Raw genomic sequence first — 19421 nt, 5'->3', positions numbered from 1 at the left:
CACCATAGACATGTTATTATATATTATTATTACTACTACTATTATTATTATTATTATTATTATTATATGTTAATATATTTTTTTATTATTATTATATATATATTATATGTATATGTGTCTATGATTCCCACCATAGACATGTTATTATATATTATTAGTATTATTATTATATTATTAGTATTATTATATTATTATTATTACTATTATATATTATATGTATTATCATATGTATATGTGTCTATGGTTCCCACCATAGACATGTTATTATATATTATTATTATTATTAGTATTATATGTTATTATATTTATTATTATTATTATATATATTATATGTATATGTGTCTATGCTTCCCACCATAGACATGTTGTTATATATTATTATTATTATTATTATTATTATTATATATATTATATGTATATGTGTCTATGATTCCCACCATAGACATGTTATTACATATTATTATTACTATTATTATTATTATTATTATTATTATTACATGTTAATATATTTTTTTAATATTATTATATATATATTATATGTATATGTGTCTATGGTTCCGACCATAGACATGTTATTATATATTATTATTATTATTATAATTATATGTTATTATATTTATTATTATTATATATATATATTATTTGTATATGTGTCTATGGTTCCGACCATAGACATGTTATTATATATTATTATTATTATATGTTATTATATTTATTATTATTATATATATATTATCTGTATATGTGTCTATGGTTCCGACCATAGACATGTTATTATATATTATTATTACTACTATTATTATTATTATATATATATATTATCTGTATATGTGTCTATGGTTCCGACCACGCCCACTAGCTGTGAACCGAGCTACGGCGGCCGGAGAGGCTGAGTTGATTTAAAGCTTCGCGGTCCGTCTCCCATAGAGGTGTATGAGCAGACATGGCGGAGCAGCAGGAGTCTCTGAGGTGCTGCAGGAACCGAGGAGGCGTGCAGCGGGTGGAGGGGAAGCTGAGGGCCAGTGTGGAGAAGGGGGACTACTATGAAGCCCACCAGATGTACCGGACCCTGTTCTTTAGGTAAGAACCCGTTTAACGGTGATAAACATAAAGATCCTCCGGCCCCGGGCCTCTTCCAGATCATTCTACTGTCAAACCTGCTGGCACGCCTGTCCCGCTCTGATTGGTCGAGCCCCACAGCGGACCCGCCCACTCCCGCTGGTCCGTCCTGTCTGTGTGGACAGCTGTCCTGTCAATCTATTAGCTGTCATAAAACGGGACAGCTAACTGCGGCTAGCTAGCTGCTTAGCTTCATGTTTTTGCAACACAACTTCACTCATTTCGGCTTAAAAATGCAGGAACCGCTGATACAAGGATGCGTTACATTACATTATAAAACATACTTTACCTGTAAAGTAACAGAATAAACCGGCTAACTGCTGTTTTAGTCGGGTTTTATCTCCTAAACGTGTGTTAGCATTAGCCAGTTAGCCACACTGCGGTGCTAGCTATGCTAATGTCTGCTACAGCTATAACTGTGTTTATCCCACTAATAGTTTATTTATTTAGATTTATAGGTGTTTATGTTTACATCAGTCACACTGTTAGTATCTGGGATCATCAGTTATCATCTGATCATCTTCATCATGTCATTAATGAACGTTTAATGTTCATCCTGTCCAAATCCAGTATATAAACCTGGATAATAATAATAATAATAATAATAATAATAATATAATAATAATAATAATAATGATACCACCTTTATTTATATAGCACCTTTAAAAACAGTGTTCACAAAGTGAACAAGCATGAATAAAACTCCTGCAAGAATAAGAAACCAATAATGAAGAATATATATATATATATATATATATTAGGGTTGTCACGATACTAAAATTTTCAATACCACAAGGATAAAAACAAAGACCCCAAAATTTAACAGAAATATTTTTATCAACAAGAAAAATGTAACACCACAGGTTAAATATTTGTAATAAAAAACAGTTGTTGCAAAAAGAAACTGCAACTATGATAACAAGCTTCAGGTCTGAGGTCGTGCAAACAATAAATAAATACAATAAACAATAACAATTGGAACAATATTTTGAGGTTGTATGGTTTAGCTGCTTAATAAGTTGTTGGATCGATACTTTTGAAAATGAGTATCGTATCCGGATACAACGTTTTAGTATCGATACTTTTTTGAGTTTCGATACTTTTGACAACCCTAATATATATACACTCATACAAATACATATATATATATATATATATATATATATTATATACATATATGCATATAAACATACCACAAAAGTTAGAAGGACCAACATCACGTGAATGCAAGTCTGTAAAAATGTGTTTTAATGTGACTTAAAAGAATCCAGTGATTCAGGTCCTCAGGTCCTCAGACTGGACGCTGTGGATGCTGTACGAGGTGATTATTGATTAGTTGTGCTGCCAAACTGAATCAATCAATTTAAAGCCAATCCTTCTCTATTACAGGGAGAGTTTACTGCCCTGCTCCTTGCTGTCTCTCAGGACTAACTGTCATAATTGCTTTATTATCTCTTGAGATGCTCACATTAGGGTTGTCAAAAGTATCAATACTCAAAAAAGTATCGATACTAAAACGTTGTATCCAGATACAATACTCATTTTAAAAAGTATCGATAGCCGCAGCTAGCAATTAAACGTAAATACGTAAATAAATAAATCAGGCACGTAGTATGCCCATATTAGGTTAATTGCCGTATACATAAGCATTAAGAGTTAATACGTTTACATCAATGTTGGTGACTGAAAAGTGTCATTTTCTCTCTTAAAGTCTCAGAATGAAGCAGAGAAAAGCAACCAAACAGCCCACAATATTGTTATTGTTTATTGTATTTATTTATTTGTTGCACTACCTCCAATGGTGGAATGTAACAAAGTACATTTACTCAAGTACTGTACTTAAGTACAACTTGGAGGTACTTTACTTGAGTATTTCCATTTTATATAACTTTATACTTCTACTCCGCTACATTTAGCTTTAGACAGCTTTAGTTACTTTTCAAGTCGAGATTTAACATAAAAAAACTTGATGAATTCAAAGTATCGAGTATCTGAAGCTTGTTATCATAGTTGCAGTTTCTTTTTGCACAACTGTTTTTTATTATTAATATTTAACCTGTGGTTCTGTTCATTTTTACATGTTGCATTTTTCCTGTTGTTAAAAATATTTCTGTTCAATTTCGGGGTCTTTGTTTTTATCCTGGTGGTATCGAAAATGGTATCGAGTTGAATATTTTAGTATCATGACAACCCTAATATGTAAGACTGTAACAGTCTAAAAGCTGCAGCTGGCCTCTTTTCTCTCTTGTAGAAAGTTGCTCTCCTCACAGCAACATTGCCGTTGATACCTTGTTGTGTATTTGCAGCAACAGCAGCCTGTTATCTGTTGGCTCCATAGGGAACACTGACGTACACACAGTCTGTGTCCAGATAAGCAGACTTCTAGTCTCATGTCTTCATAATGCCCCCACCAGGATCAAAACAAAGACCCCAACATGTAACAAATATTCTTTATTAACAAGAAAAATGCAACATGTAACAATGAACAGAACCAAACAGGTTAAATATTTATAATAAAACCAGTTAACTGCAGCTATGATAAGAAGCTTCAGGTCTGAGGTCGTCAGTGGTGGAAGAAGTATTCAGATCTCTGACTGCAGTAAAAGTACTAATACACACTGTGAAATTACTCCACTACAAGTAAAAGTCCTGCATTCAAAACTTACTGAAGTAAAAGTACAAAAGTATCAGCATCAAAATGTACTTAAAGTATCAAAAGGAAAAAGTACTCGTTATGCAGAATGGACCCACTCAAAGTGTTTTATATATTCCAAATATATTATAGGATTATTATTATTGATACATGTATGTAATCAACGTTCTACGTTCTATGTTCTACTAGATGTACTACATGTTCTACTAGATATACTACATGTTCTACTAGATATGCTACATGTTCTACTAGATATACTACATGTTCTACTAGATGTACTACATGTTCTACTAGATGTACTACATGTTCTACTATATGTACTACATTTTCTACTAGACGTACTACATGTTCTACTAGATGTACTACATGTTCTACTAGACATACTACATGTTCTACTGGATATACTACATGTTCTACTAGATATACTACATGTTCTACTAGATATACTACATGTTCTACTAGATGTACTACATGTTCTACTAGATATACTACATGTTCTACTGGATATACTACATGTTCTACTAGATATACTACATGTTCTACTAGATATACTACATGTTCTACTAGATGTACTACATGTTCTACTAGATGTACTACATGTTCTACTAGATGTACTACATGTTCTACTGGATATACTACATGTTCTACTAGACGTACTACATGTTCTACTAGATATACTACATGTTCTACTAGATATACTACATGTTCTACTAGATGTACTACATGTTCTACTAGATGTACTACATGTTCTACTAGATGTACTACATGTTCTACTAGATATGCTACATGTTCTACTAGATGTACTACATGTTCTACTAGATGTACTACATGTTCTACTAGACATACTACATGTTCTACTAGATGTACTACATGTTCTACTAGATGTACTACATGTTCTACTAGATGTACTACATGTTCTACTAGATATACTACATGTTCTACTAGATGTACTACATGTTCTACTAGATGTACTACATGTTCTACTAGATGTACTACATGTTCTACTGGATATACTACATGTTCTACTATATGTACTACATGTTCTACTAGATATACTACATGTTCTACTGGATATACTACATGTTCTACTGGATATACTACATGTTCTACTAGATGTACTACATGTTCTACTAGATATACTACATGTTCTACTAGATATACTACATGTTCTACTAGACATACTACATGTTCTACTGGATATACTACATGTTCTACTAGACATACTACATGTTCTACTAGATATACTACATGTTCTACTAGATGTACTACATGTTCTACTAGACGTACTACATGTTCTACTGGATATACTACATGTTCTACTAGATGTACTACATGTTCTACTGGATATACTACATGTTCTACTGGATACACTACATGTTCTACTGGATATACTACATGTTCTACTAGATATACTACATGTTCTACTAGATGTACTACATGTTCTACTGGATATACTACATGTTCTACTAGATGTACTACATGTTCTACTGGATATACTACATGTTCTACTAGATGTACTACATGTTCTACTAGATGTACTACATGTTCTACTGGATATACTACATGTTCTACTAGATGTACTACATGTTCTACTAGATGTACTACATGTTCTACTAGATGTGCTACATGTTCTACTAGATGTACTACATGTTCTACTAGATGTACTACATGTTCTAGTAGATGTACTACATGTTCTACTAGATATAATACATGTTCTACTGGATATACTACATGTTCTACTAGATGTACTACATGTTCTACTAGATGTACTACATGTTCTACTAGATGTACTACATGTTCTACTAGATGTACTACATGTTCTACTAGATGTACTACATGTTCTAGTAGATGTACTACATGTTCTACTAGATATAATACATGTTCTACTGGATATACTACATGTTCTACTAGATGTACTACATGTTCTACTAGATGTACTACATGTTCTACTAGATGTACTACATGTTCTACTAGATATAATACATGTTCTACTAGATATACTACATGTTCTACTAGATATACTACATGTTCTACTAGATGTACTACATGTTCTACTAGATGTACTACATGTTCTACTAGATGTACTACATGTTCTACTAGATGTACTACATGTTCTACTAGATGTACTACATGTTCTACTAGATGTACTACATGTTCTAGTAGATGTACTACATGTTCTACTAGATATAATACATGTTCTACTGGATATACTACATGTTCTACTAGATGTACTACATGTTCTACTAGATGTACTACATGTTCTACTAGATGTACTACATGTTCTACTAGATATAATACATGTTCTACTAGATATACTACATGTTCTACTAGATGTACTACATGTTCTACTAGATGTACTACATGTTCTACTAGATGTACTACATGTTCTACTAGATGTACTACATGTTCTACTAGATATACTACATGTTCGTGTGAGCCTTTAATTGCTAGCTGCGGCTATCGATACTTTTGAAAATGAGTATCGTATCCGGATACGACGTTTTAGTATCGATACTTTTCTGAGTATCGATACTTTTGACAACCCATGTTGTGAAGTGTATTGTGTATTATGTTTAATGTTTCTGAGGTTTTTTTCTTAGTTTTCTCCTCATTTCCTTTCCTTATCACAAAGTCCAGTTACAATTATGTCAATTAAAATAAAGCAAATAAAAATATGGTTTGAAAATGTTATTACAGAGCTCTTCCAGATATTCAATTTTAAAAAAACAAACAATCTAATATATTAAACAACAAGAATGAATATAAAGTGTGGATTTCAATAATAAAGGTAAATGTATCTGTATTATTATGTTGTCGTTACATAAAGAACTAAACTGAAGTGAACATGTTGTAACGAGGCGTTTCAAGACTTTCTGGATTTATTTTCTCATTGTGTGAAAAGGAACATTAACATAAAGTGTGTTGGGAAATTAATTAATTATTGTTACATTTCACAGAGAAAAACTAAACTAAGAAACACTTTATAACAGGGGTCTCAAACTGGCGGCCCGCGGGCCAATTGTGGCCCTCGTGATGATATTTTGTGGCCCCCACCTTGACATGAAAGTTTAATGTGAGTTTCATATGAATAACGAAATAACGAAAACTAGGATTGAAAAAACATTTTTGTTAAATGACAAGAGTAAAAACAAGAGTTTTTAAAAAAACGCTAACTAACTGAAACTGTATTTTGTGGTTACAAAACTAACTAAAACGAATTAAAATTATAGTGAAAATGTCCTTTTTTTTCGTCTTTGTCAACTTTTTTCATAGATAATCCAGAGTTTCTATTATAAAGAGGATTGTGTTAGTGAACAGGAACACATGGAGAATCTGTTTACTGAGACTGGGATGTTTACACAACAACCAACATGATAAACACCTGAACTGTGAGAGTTAATAACCTTATTGGGGCTGAGATGATAAACCAAAGAAATAAAGGAAACATTTATTATGACCTCTTTGAATCTGGCACCAACATATAGAACATCACAAAACAACTACAACTAAACTAAAACTAGCAAACTCACTCTAAAAACTCAATAAAACTAACTGAATTTAAAAACAAAAATTCACAACGAAATTAAAACTAAAAGTAGTAAAAAACAACAACTATTATAACCTTGATCCACCTCTGTCATATGTTTTGTGTGTTTTAATCTTGTATGACTTTTTGTCTCATATTTTGACTTTTTATCTTATAATTTTGACTTTTTATCTCATAATTTCAACTTTTATCTCATAATTTTGACTATCTCATAATTATGACAAAAAAAAACAACTATTATAACCTTGGTCCACCTGATATTGTCATATTATATGTGTGTTTTATACGTTTGGACGTGTTGATGGCTAATCTTGTTGTTCTAGTACTTGTTAATGTGTGTAATGATAATAAAAGTTATTTTCTCTCCATCAGGTACATGTCACAGGCCAAACACGCCGAGGCCAGAGAGCTGATGTACAACGGAGCTCTGCTCTTCTTCAGCTACAACCAGGTACACGTTCTACTACATGTACTACATGTTCTACTACACGTTCTACTATATGTTCTACTACATGTACTACATGTTCTACTACGTGTTCTACTACATGTTCTACTACACGTTCTACTATATGTAATACATGTTCTACTACATGTACTACACGTTCTACTACATGTACTACATGTTCTACTAGATATACTGCATGTTCTACTAGATATACTGCATGTTCTACTACATGTACTACATGTTCTACTACATGTACTACATGTTCTACTAGACGTACTACATGTTCTACTAGATATACTGCATGTTCTACTACATGTACTACATGTTCTACTACATGTACTACATGTTCTACTAGACGTACTACATGTTCTACTACATGTACTACATGTTCTACTAGACATACTACATGTTCTACTAGATGTACTACATGTTCTACTAGATATACTACATGTTCTACTAGATATACTACATGTACTACATGTTCTACATGTACTACATGTTCTACTAGATATACTACATGTTCTACTAGATATACTACATGTTCTACTAGATGTACTACATGTTCTACTAGATATACTACATGTTCTACTAGATATACTACATGTTCTACTAGATATACTACATGTACTACATGTTCTACATGTACTACATGTCCTACTAGACATACTACATGTTCTACTAGATATACCACATGTTCTACTACATGTACTACATGTTCTACTAGACATACTACATGTTCTACTAGATGTACTACATGTTCTACTAGATGTACTACATGTTCTACTAGATTTACTACATGTTCTACTAGATGTACTACATTCTACTAGATGTACTACATGTTCTACTACATGTACTACATGTTCTACTAGATTTCTGCATTATAAGCTGGCCTGGTTTGTCCCACACCAAGAGTTAAATCAGTGTAAATGCTCATGTAAAACCCCAGATAGGTGACAAATTCACGAGAAAAAAGTCACAAATTCACAAGAAAAAAGTCACAAATTCACAAGAAAAAAGTCACAAATTCACAAGAAAAAAGTGACAAATTCACAAGAAAAAAGTGACAAATTCAAAAGAAAAAAGTGACAAATTTACAAGAAAAAAATGTCAAATTTGCATGGAAAAAATTCTCAAATTTACGAGAAAAAGAGTGACAAATTTAAAGAAAAAAGCAAACTCACTCTAAAAACTCATTAAAACGAACTGAATTTGATAACAAAAAATCACAACAAAATTAAAACTAAAACTAATGAAATATCCAAAACTATTATAACTTTGGTTTGTATGTGACAGTGTGCAGCAGAAAGATAATGTTGGCATCTGATTATTTCTGGTTACATGCTGTTTAGAGAGAAGATAAATGTTAAACTGTTTCCAGTTCTAATGTATGTATGTAATGTAAACATCCACAGTTTTAGTTGTGCATGTAAAGTAAACCAGAAGTCAGTTAGAAGACGGTTAGTGGGGTGATATATTCATGATCGATTAATTGATTAAGCTTCTCCTCCCAGCCATCAAGGTTGTAAAAAAAAATATGTAAATAAAGATTTTGTTTCTATCTGCAGCAAAACAGTGCAGCAGACCTGTCCATGCTGGTTCTGGAGGTGTTGGAGAAATCTGAGGCCAAAGTCGACGATGAAATATTAGGTGAGTGGAAATATTACCTGTATTCAGTCCCAAGAGGGTCACAGTTCTGTCTGTGGAGATTATAAGGACATACTTTATTAAACTAAATATATTTCACTTTTATATGAATGAACAATATCTCCATAATGAGGCACAATTCATTGTTTTGTGCTAAAATAATATTTTCTATATTTTTAAATATATTTTTGATTCACAAATTCATTACTGTAATACGTCCAGATAAAAATGTCATTGTTTCCCCCACACCTATATACAATAAATATGTAATAAACTTTATAAAAAAATTTACAAGACAAAAGTGACACATTTCATGAAAAAAGTGACAAATTTACGAGAAAAAAGTGACAAATTAAAGAGAAAAAAGTGAAAAATTAAAGAGAAAAAGGGGCGAATTTACAAGAAAAACGTGACAAAATTACGAGAAAAAAGTGACAAAGTTACAAGAAAAATTTGACAGGCAACATTTATTGTGACCTTATTGAATCTGGCACCCAACAAATACCCCATTACAAAACAGCTACAACTAATAAAAACTAAACTAAAACTAAGCATTTTCCAAAAAATAAAAACTAATTAAAACTAGCAAACTCACTCTAAAAACTCATTAAAACTAACTGGATTTGAAGACAAAAAATCACAACGAAATTAAAACTAAAACTAATGAAAAATCTAAAACTATTATAACCTTGTGTATTTTTCTGTGTGTGTGTGTGTGTGTGTGTGTGTGTGTGTGTGTGTGTGTGTGTGTGTGTGTAGAATGCCTGGCGAAGCTGTTCAGCCCGATGGACCAGAACTCTCCAGAGAGAGTTGCGTTTGTGTCCAGAGCCTTGAAGTGGTCGACGGGAGGATCCGGGAAGCTGGGCCACCCCAAACTGCACCAGCTGCTAGCCATCACCCTGTGGAAAGGTTAGTGTATTACTATATATATATATATATATATATACTCATCCATCCATTCATTCCTCATGTTATTAATGCTGCTGTGTGTTTGAATATCTGTTTTTTTTATTACAGCAGATCATTATATCCATTTTTCCTTTCATACTTTATGAATGAAATAGTTTTTGTATTATTACATCAAGTTTACACACATGGGTCTAAAATGACCTTGTGCATTAGAAGAGTAGTGATACAAAAAGTGATTCACTGAATGAACAATGTGAGTATATGTGTAACTATGTTTGTCTTATTTTGAAGGTTTAACTTTAAAAGAGTTGTTAGAACCACCAGGTTACATTGGAAAATCACATATTTTAACATTTGAGACTTATTAGAGCCACCAAATAATAATTTACATTGGAAAAAACACCAATTTAACAAACTAGGATAGTTAATATTTGTGTCTTCTTTGTCAGGTTTTAAATGGGTGACAACATATAAACACCTTCTAATGCACAACATGGGTCAGAAATCACCTTGTGCATTAGAAGAGTAGTTATTTGAGGAAAACCTGCAATATTGAATGAAAAAATGAATTTAGTGCAAAGATATAGAACATAAAAACTCTGGTCACTTTAGACCAGGGGTCTCAAACTCAAATAACCTGGGGGCCGCTGGAGGCAGTATCAAAATGACCAAAAAAAGACACAAAATTACTAAAAAAAAGACACAAAATGACCAAAAAATACACAGAATTACCAAAAAAGACACAAAATTATTTTTTTTAAAAAGACACAAAATGACCAAAAAAGACATAAAATGACAGAAAAAACTAAATTACTTCAAAAAGAAAAAAATGACCCCAAAAAAACACAAAATTACTAAAAAAAAGACATAAAATTATTTTAAAAAAAGACACAAAATTACCAAAAAAAGATACAAAATTACTAAAAAAAGACACAACATGACAAAAAAACTAAATTACCAAAAAAGACACAAAATTAATAAAAAGACACAATTACTAAAAAAAAGACACAACATGACAGAAAAAAACTAAATTACTAAAAAAAGACACAAAAATTACCAAAAAAGATACATAATTACCAAAAAAGACACAAAATTAATAAAAAAGACACAAAATTACGAAAAAAAAGATACATAATTACCAAAAAAGACACAAAATTACCAAAAAAAGATACAAAATTACTAAAAAAAGACACAACATGACAAAAAAACTAAATTACCAAAAAAGACACAAAATTAATAAAAAGACACAAAACTACTAAAAAAAGACACAAAATTAATAAAAAGACACAATTACTAAAAAAAAGACACAACATGACAGAAAAAAACTAAATTACTAAAAAAAAAGACACAAAATTACCAAAAAAAGATACATAATTACCAAAAAAGACACAAAATTACTAAAAAAAAGACACAACATGACAGAAAAAAACTAAATTACAAAAAAAAAGACACAAAATTACTAAAAAAAAAAGACACAAAATTACCAAAAAAAAGATACATAATTACCAAAAAAGACACAAAATTAATAAAAAAGACACAAACTAAAAAAAAAAAAGACACAAAATAACCAAAAAAAGACATAAATTACCAAAAACAGTAATTAAAGGGACCTTCCTTTAATTACCACAATTGGCCCGCGGGCCGCCAGTTTGAGACCCCAGGTTCAGACCATGTTGTGCAACAAAGGGTTAACATGTTATTTTTCAGGTCCTGACCAGAGTAATCAGCTGCTCTCTCCCTGTTTGACAGTTATTGATCTGTTAATAATTAAATATTTCCCTGTTTGTGTCAGAACAAAACTACAGCGAGTCCCGTTACCACTTCCTGCACTCGTCTGACGGCGAGGGCTGCGCTCACATGTTGGTCGAGTACTCGGCGTCACGAGGCTTCCGCAGCGAGGTCGACATGTTTGTGGCGCAGGCCGTCCTACAGTAGGTCACACACACACACACACACACACACACACACACACACACACACACACACACACACACACACACACTAGTTGTGAAGCTGGAATCACTCTCTATGTCTGAGCATTGAGGATAAACAGTGGCACACATAGCTCAGGAACGACTAAACAGAGTAAAAAGAGAATAACCAGGAAATGTTTATCACAGGAGAGAACAAGCTTAAATATATGGATGGATATTACAATGGACATTTATAAAATGGAGAATATAACAGCATTTGTTCATCTCAAATTGGAGAAATTCACATCATACTGGGAAAACTGGGTCAAATATATTTTATATATTTTTATATTTCTTATAGGCCTGATTTTATTTTCACAAACCATGATGATGGCTCTGATTTATGATAAGATCAATCCCTACCCATACAGAGTTTTTTTGATTAATTTAGTTGTTGTTGTTGTTATGGTTGTTTGTTTTTATTTTCATTACTTGGATATAAACGAAAATATTATTTTGGCATTTTAGGGCAGACAACAGATGAAGTAAGAAGTATGCTCACATGATGTTTACACTGTACATGATTCTGATTCTGAATGTCAATAAAACATAAATAAAAAAAGAATATGCAGTAGATAAATTAGTCTTAATGTTTCCTCCTCCAGTAAGTTCTGCATTCTGCAGTCTGATCCACTTTCTGTCCGTCAGCAGTTCATTGAACCCATTTAGTCCTAAAACGGCTGTAAAAACTGCCTGTAAAACCTCTGGTTGGTGATTTTAAAAGTCAAAAAAGTTTTTCTGTAAATCCAACAGAAGTGTCAACTCTTCCTACTAAATAATAGATTTTTCAGCCTCTGTAGCAGATAGAAATGACATTCATAAAGTATGTGAGAGCTTATAGCTGTGGCTTTTTATGAGAAGTTTATTTGTCCAAACCTTCAATAAAGTTTTTTTTAAAAACCAACGTGTTTCATTGTGACACTCCCACATGTATTCTGATGCATTTCATTGGCCAAGAGACCGAAAATAGGTGGAAAAAACTACAAATACTACAAAACGACGTACCTGCTTTCCCGCTTTAATGGTAGAATAACACAACGGGTTTTAATGGTTGAAATGTGGTGATGCTTTCCCGACTTAAATGGGTGAAAATGATTTTGTTGTCCCGTCTCTCTTTCTCTCTGAACGTTTTCTTTCCCATGTTCTCCTTTATTTCTAACCTGTGTCTCTTCTACCTCCTCTCTCTGCAGGTTCCTCTGCTTAAAGAACAAAAACAGTGCTTCCGTGGTGTTCAGCACGTACACAGAGAAACACCCGTCCATAGAGAAGGGTCCTCCCTTCGTCCAGCCTCTACTAAACTTTATCTGGTTTCTGCTGCTGGCAGTGGATGGGTCAGTCTCTGTTTTATATACACTGAATACTTTTCATTCTGCCTGGACATACCAAGGTTATTATAGTTACGAGAAAAAAAAGTGACAAATTCATGAGAAAAAAGTGACAAATTTATGAGAAAAAAGTGACGAATTCATGAGAAAAAAGTGACAAATTTACGACAAAAAAGCGACAAATTTACGAGAAAAAAGTGACACATTTACAAGAAAAAAGTGACAAATTTACGAGAAAAAAGTGGCAAATTTACGAGAAAAAAGTGACGAATTAATGAGAAAAAAGTGACGATTTCATGAGAAAAGTGACAAATTTACAAGAAAAAAATTACAAATTCATGAGAAAAAAGTGACAAATTCATGAGAAGAAAGTGACAAATTTACGAGAAAAAAGTGACAAATTTACGAGAAAAAAGCGACAAATTTACAAGAAAAAAACGACAAATTTACAAGAAAAAAGTGACAAATTAACTAGAAAAAAGTAACAAATTCACAAGAAAAAATGACAAATTTACGAGAAAAAAGTGACAAATTTACAAGAAAAAAACGTGACAAATTTACGAGAAAAAAGTGACAAATTTACGAGAAAAAAGCAACAAATTTACAAGAAAAAAGTGACAAATTTACGAGAAAAAAGTGGCAAATTTACGAGAAAAAAAGTGACGAATTCAGGAGAAAAAAGTGACGAATTCATGGGAAAAAGTGATGAATTCATGAGAAAAGTGACAAATTTACAAGAAAAAAATGACAAATTTACGAGAAAAAAGTGACAAATTTACGAGAAAAAAGCAACAAATTTACAAGAAAAAAGTGACAAATTTACGAGAAAAAAGTGGCAAATTTACGAGAAAAATAGTGACGAATTCAGGAGAAAAAAGTGACGAATTCATGGGAAAAAGTGATGAATTCATGAGAAAAGTGACAAATTTACAAGAAAAAAATGACAAATTTACGAGAAAAAAGTGACAAATTTACAAGAAAAGCGACAAATTTACAAGAAAAAAGTGACAAATTTACGAGAAAAAAGTGACAAATTAACGAGAAAAAAGTGACAAATTTACAAGAAAAAAGTGACAAATTTACGAGGAAAAGGGACAAATTTACGAGAAAAAAGTGACAAATTAACGAGAAAAAAGTGACAAATTCATGAGAAAAAAGTGAGGAATTTACAAGAAAAAAGTGACAAATTTATGAGAAAAAAGTGAGGAATTTACAAGAAAAAAGTGACAAATTCATGAGAAAAAAGTGACGAATTCATGAGAAAAAAGTGACGAATTCATGAGAAAAGTGACAAATTTACGAGAAAAAAGTGACAAATTAACGAGAAAAAAGTTACAAATTTACAAGAAAAAAGTGACAAATTCATGAGAAAAGTGACAAATTCATGAGAAAAAAGTGCGTAGAGAAATAAACTAACCCTCTGGATGAATATGGAACATGATGTGAACTGCTTGTGTTCCTGTGTTAACACTAGATTCTGGATAGTAAAGAACATGTTCTTCTCTGTTTCTTCAGGGGTAAATTAACAGTTTTCACAGTGTTATGTGAGCAATATCAACCTTCCCTGAAGAGGGACCCCATGTATAATGAGGTGAGTCTCAGTTATTTCTATGTATAATGAGGTGAGTCTCAGTTATTTCTATGTGTAATGAGGTGAGTCTCAGTTATTTCTATGTATAATGAGGTGAGTCTCAGTTATTTCTATGTATAATGAGGTGAGTCTCAGTTATTTCTGTGTATAATGAGGTGAGTCTCAGTTATTTCTATGTATAATGAGGTGAGTCTCAGTTATTTCTATGTATAATGAGGTGAGTCTCAGTTATTTCTATGTATAATGAGGTGAGTCTCAGTTATTTCTATGTATAATGAGGTGAGTCTCAGTTATTTCTATGTATAATGAGGTGAGTCTCAGTTATTTCTATGTATAATGAGGTGAGTCTCAGTTATTTCTATGTATAATGAGGTGAGTCTCAGTTATTTCTATGTATAATGAGGTGAGTCTCAGTTATTTCTATGTATAATGAGGTGAGTCTCAGTTATTTCTGTGTATAATGAGGTGAGTCTCAGTTATTTCTATGTATAATGAGGTGAGTCTCAGTTATTTCTATGTATAATGAGGTGAGTCTCAGTTATTTCTATGTATAATGAGGTGAGTCTCAGTTATTTCTATGTATAATGAGGTGAGTCTCAGTTATTTCTATGTATAATGAGGTGAGTCTGTTATTTCTATGTATAATGAGGTGAGTCTCAGTTATTTCTATGTATAATGAGGTGAGTCTCAGTTATTTCTATGTATAATGAGGTGAGTCTCAGTTATTTCTATGTATAATGAGGTGAGTCTCAGTTATTTCTATGTATAATGAGGTGAGTCTCAGTTATTTCTATGTATAATGAGGTGAGTCTCAGTTATTTCTATGTATAATGAGGTGAGTCTCAGTTATTTCTATGTATAATGAGGTGAGTCTCAGTTATTTCTATGTATAATGAGGTGAGTCTCAGTTATTTCTATGTATAATGGGGTGAGTCTCAGTTATTTCTATGTATAATGAGGTGAGTCTCAGTTATTTCTATGTATAATGAGGTGAGTCTCAGTTATTTCTATGTATATGTATAATGAGGTGAGTCTCAGTTATTTCTATGTATAATGAGGTGAGTCTCAGTTATTTATCACATGAATCCCTAATGAAACGTAACTGTGACTGTAAGGATTCTAGCTGCATGTGTTTAAGTTTTGAGATTGATTATCCATAAACATATCTATTTTCTAACCTCTCCTCCTCCTGCTCCTCCTCCTCCTCCTCCTCCTGCTCCTCCTCCTGCTCCTCAGTATCTCGACAGAATAGGACAGGTTTTCTTTGGTGTTCCTCCCAAACAGTCTCCATCATACGGAGGACTGCTAGGTGAGTCAACAGGCTTCCTGTTACTGATCTGCTGTGTTTGTGTTAATCAGGTTTAATATTAACTTTTGGTCCATTTATGATCTGATCTGATCAACTTCACACCACTGTTCACTCTCATCACACCTCGACTCTTTTTCAGTCATTTTGTGTCTTTTTTTGGTAATTTTGTGTCTTTTTTTTTGTAATTTCATGTCTTTTTTTGGTAATTTTGTGTCTTTTTTTTTGTAATTTTGTGTCGTCTTTTTTGGTAATTTTGTGTCTTTTTTTTTTAGTAATTTTGTGTCTTTTTTTGTAATTTCATGTCTTCTTTTGGTAATTTGTGTCTTTTTTTGTAATTTCATGTATTTTTTTGGTAATTTGTGTCCTTTTTTTGGTAATTTTGTGTCTTTTTTTTTAATTTCATGTATTTTTTTGGTAATTTTGTGTATTTTTTTGGGTAATTTTGTGTCTTTTTTGTAATTTCATGTATTTTTTGGGTAATTTGTGTCCTTTTTTGGTAATTTTGTGTCTTTTTTTGTAATTTCATGTATTTTTTTGGTAATTTGTGTCCTTTTTTTTGGTAATTTTGTGTCTTTTTTTGGTAATTTGTGTCCTTTTTTTTGGTAATTTTGTGTCTTTTTTTGTAATTTCATTTCTTTTTTTTGTAATTTGTGTTCTTTTTTTGATAATTTTGTGTCTTTTTTTTGGTAATTCTGTGTCTTTCTTTTTTGTTATTTCATGTCTTTTTTTGGTTATTTGTGTTCTTTTTTTGGTAATTTTGTGTCTTTATTGGTAATTTGTGTCTTTTTTTGTAATTTTGTGTCTTTTTTGGTAATTTGTGTCCTTTTTGGGTCATTTTGTGTCTTTTTTAAAGTAATTTAGTTTTTTATGTCATTTTTTTGTCTTTTTTGGGTCATTTTATGTCTTTTTAGTAATTTTGTTTTTTTGGGTCATTTTGTGTCTTTTTTAAGTAATTTATTTTTTTTCCATGTCATTTTGTGTCTTTTTTTAAGTCATTTAGTTTTTTATATATCATTTTGTATTTTTTAGTAATTTTGTCTAGTTTTTTTTTATGTCATGTTGTCTTTTTTTGTTGTAAATTTGTCTTTTTTTAGTAATTTTGTGTCATTTTAGTCATTTTTTTTGTCTTTTTAGTGTCATTTTATGTCCTTTTTAGTAATTTTGTCTTTTTTAGTCATTTTGTGTCTTTTTTTAAGTAATTCCCGCGGCCCTCAGGTAATTAGAGTTTGAGACCCCTGGTCTATGTTCTCAGGGGGAACCTTCATAGTACACAGGAAGAGAGAAACGGTCCGATATATTCCAGATAAAGGCTCCATACGTTATAGAAAGCGTCCCCAGACGAGAGCAGCATACAAGAGATAGAGATATAATAATAATAATAATAATAATAAACGCTGTTCTGTGCAGTAAATAACGCTGAGTGTGTTTGATGTTGCAGGAAACCTGCTGAACAGCCTGATGGGTTCTGGTGAGGATGATGATGGAGCTGAAGAGGCTCAGGAGGACAGCAGCCCCATAGAGCTGGACTAGACTACAACACACACACACACACACACACACAGAGAGGAAGACCACGCCACCTTCATCTTCTCAGCGAGGGGGGGCAGGCGGACCGTGTTTCAGAGGCTGTTTCCAAATCAAACCCTCCTCCCTCCTCCGTCTATCAGCCATCCAAGTCTTAAACCAGAGGACTGACTGCTAACTCCTCCCCTCCAACTATCTAAGATATTATTATTATTATTATTATTATTATTATTATTTTAATCATTCTTTCTGTTAGTTTGGGACTCTTGCTCTCTGCTTTTTAAACAAGAGATAATAACAAACTGTGTGTGAAAAGACGGGAATGTTTGGAGTGTCCCAGTAGAGAGAACGGAATAAAAACCTTCTTCGTGATGATAATCATCATCATCAGTCGGTTTAATCACTCACTACATAAACTGACGTTTTGTTTGCCAAACAGCCGCGTGGAGCTCCGTCAGCTGCTGCTGCTGCTGTTTCTGTTTCTCAGCTTCTTTCCATGTTTAACTCTTCTTGTTTCAGCAGTAAATTAAATTGTTCTCGTAGTCAAACTCATCTGCCAGTTTCTCATCGTCTCTTTAAAGACGACGAAGCTCTCTGGAAGTTCTCATCAGACGTCTTTTGTTACACATTAAATATCAACCAAACGAACCTTTTCTGCTCTTCTTATTGTGCACTCGCTCAGCAGCAGTTTGCATCTCCAACAGAAGAAGATTGTGGAGAAATCTAAAACTTTTCAGCCATTTTTTGCATAAAAATGTATGAGTATGAGTAGAGCTGCAACAATTATTAGATTGTTAAATTAATCGTCAACTATTTTGATGCTCAAATAATTGTTTTTTTTTAAAAACAATAAGTCCAAATTCTCTGATTTCAGCTTCTTCAATGTGAATATTTCTGGTTTCTTTGTTCCTTTATGACCATAAACTGAATATCTCTTTGATATAGAGATTTGAGGACGTCATCTTGTGGTTTTGGGAAACACTCATTGATATTTTTATGCATTTTATTCACCAAACAACTAATCGATTAATCGTTTAAATAATCAACAGATGAATCCATAATGAAAATAATCGTTAGTTGCAGCTCTAGTTTGAAGCACTTCAGAGTTCTTAATGTCGCAGTGAGAAATAATTAACATGATGTAAAGTTGTTTTTACACTGAAAACTGAAAATCTGTTGGAGTGAATCTTGCTTTGTGTGTTAAACATGTTAACATCTACACTAGACGACTATTACCAACTATTTCTGACTTCTGTCGCTTTTTATTTTCCTTTTCTCTCCGTTTAGTTCAGCCAGTGCACAATAAGAAGTCATTCATTAAATAACTCGAGAAGGTTCAGTCTTCTGCTTCTATTTGTCCTCATAGCGACATTCAAGTGGTG

General features: G+C 32.2%; 1 protein-coding gene across 1 annotated transcript; it reads left to right on the top strand.

Moving 5' to 3' along the window:
• The first annotated feature begins 933 nt into the window (after window positions 1-933).
• On the top strand, window positions 934-18687 carry get4 (guided entry of tail-anchored proteins factor 4). Its single transcript, XM_059325029.1, has 9 exons — window positions 934-1080; window positions 7692-7770; window positions 9330-9411; window positions 10168-10317; window positions 12110-12248; window positions 13481-13621; window positions 15131-15206; window positions 16443-16515; window positions 17954-18687. The coding sequence occupies exons 1-9, from the start codon at window positions 944-946 to the stop codon at window positions 18043-18045; spliced, it is 969 nt and encodes a 322-aa protein (XP_059181012.1). The 5' UTR covers window positions 934-943; the 3' UTR covers window positions 18046-18687.
• The last annotated feature ends 734 nt before the right edge of the window (window positions 18688-19421 follow it).

The sequence above is a fragment of the Centropristis striata genome, chromosome 21 (assembly GCF_030273125.1).
Source record: "Centropristis striata isolate RG_2023a ecotype Rhode Island chromosome 21, C.striata_1.0, whole genome shotgun sequence".
In the NCBI taxonomy this organism is placed as follows: domain Eukaryota; kingdom Metazoa; phylum Chordata; class Actinopteri; order Perciformes; family Serranidae; genus Centropristis; species Centropristis striata.
Note: the sequence above shows the minus strand (reverse complement) of the source record. Positions and strands in the feature narration are given on the sequence as shown.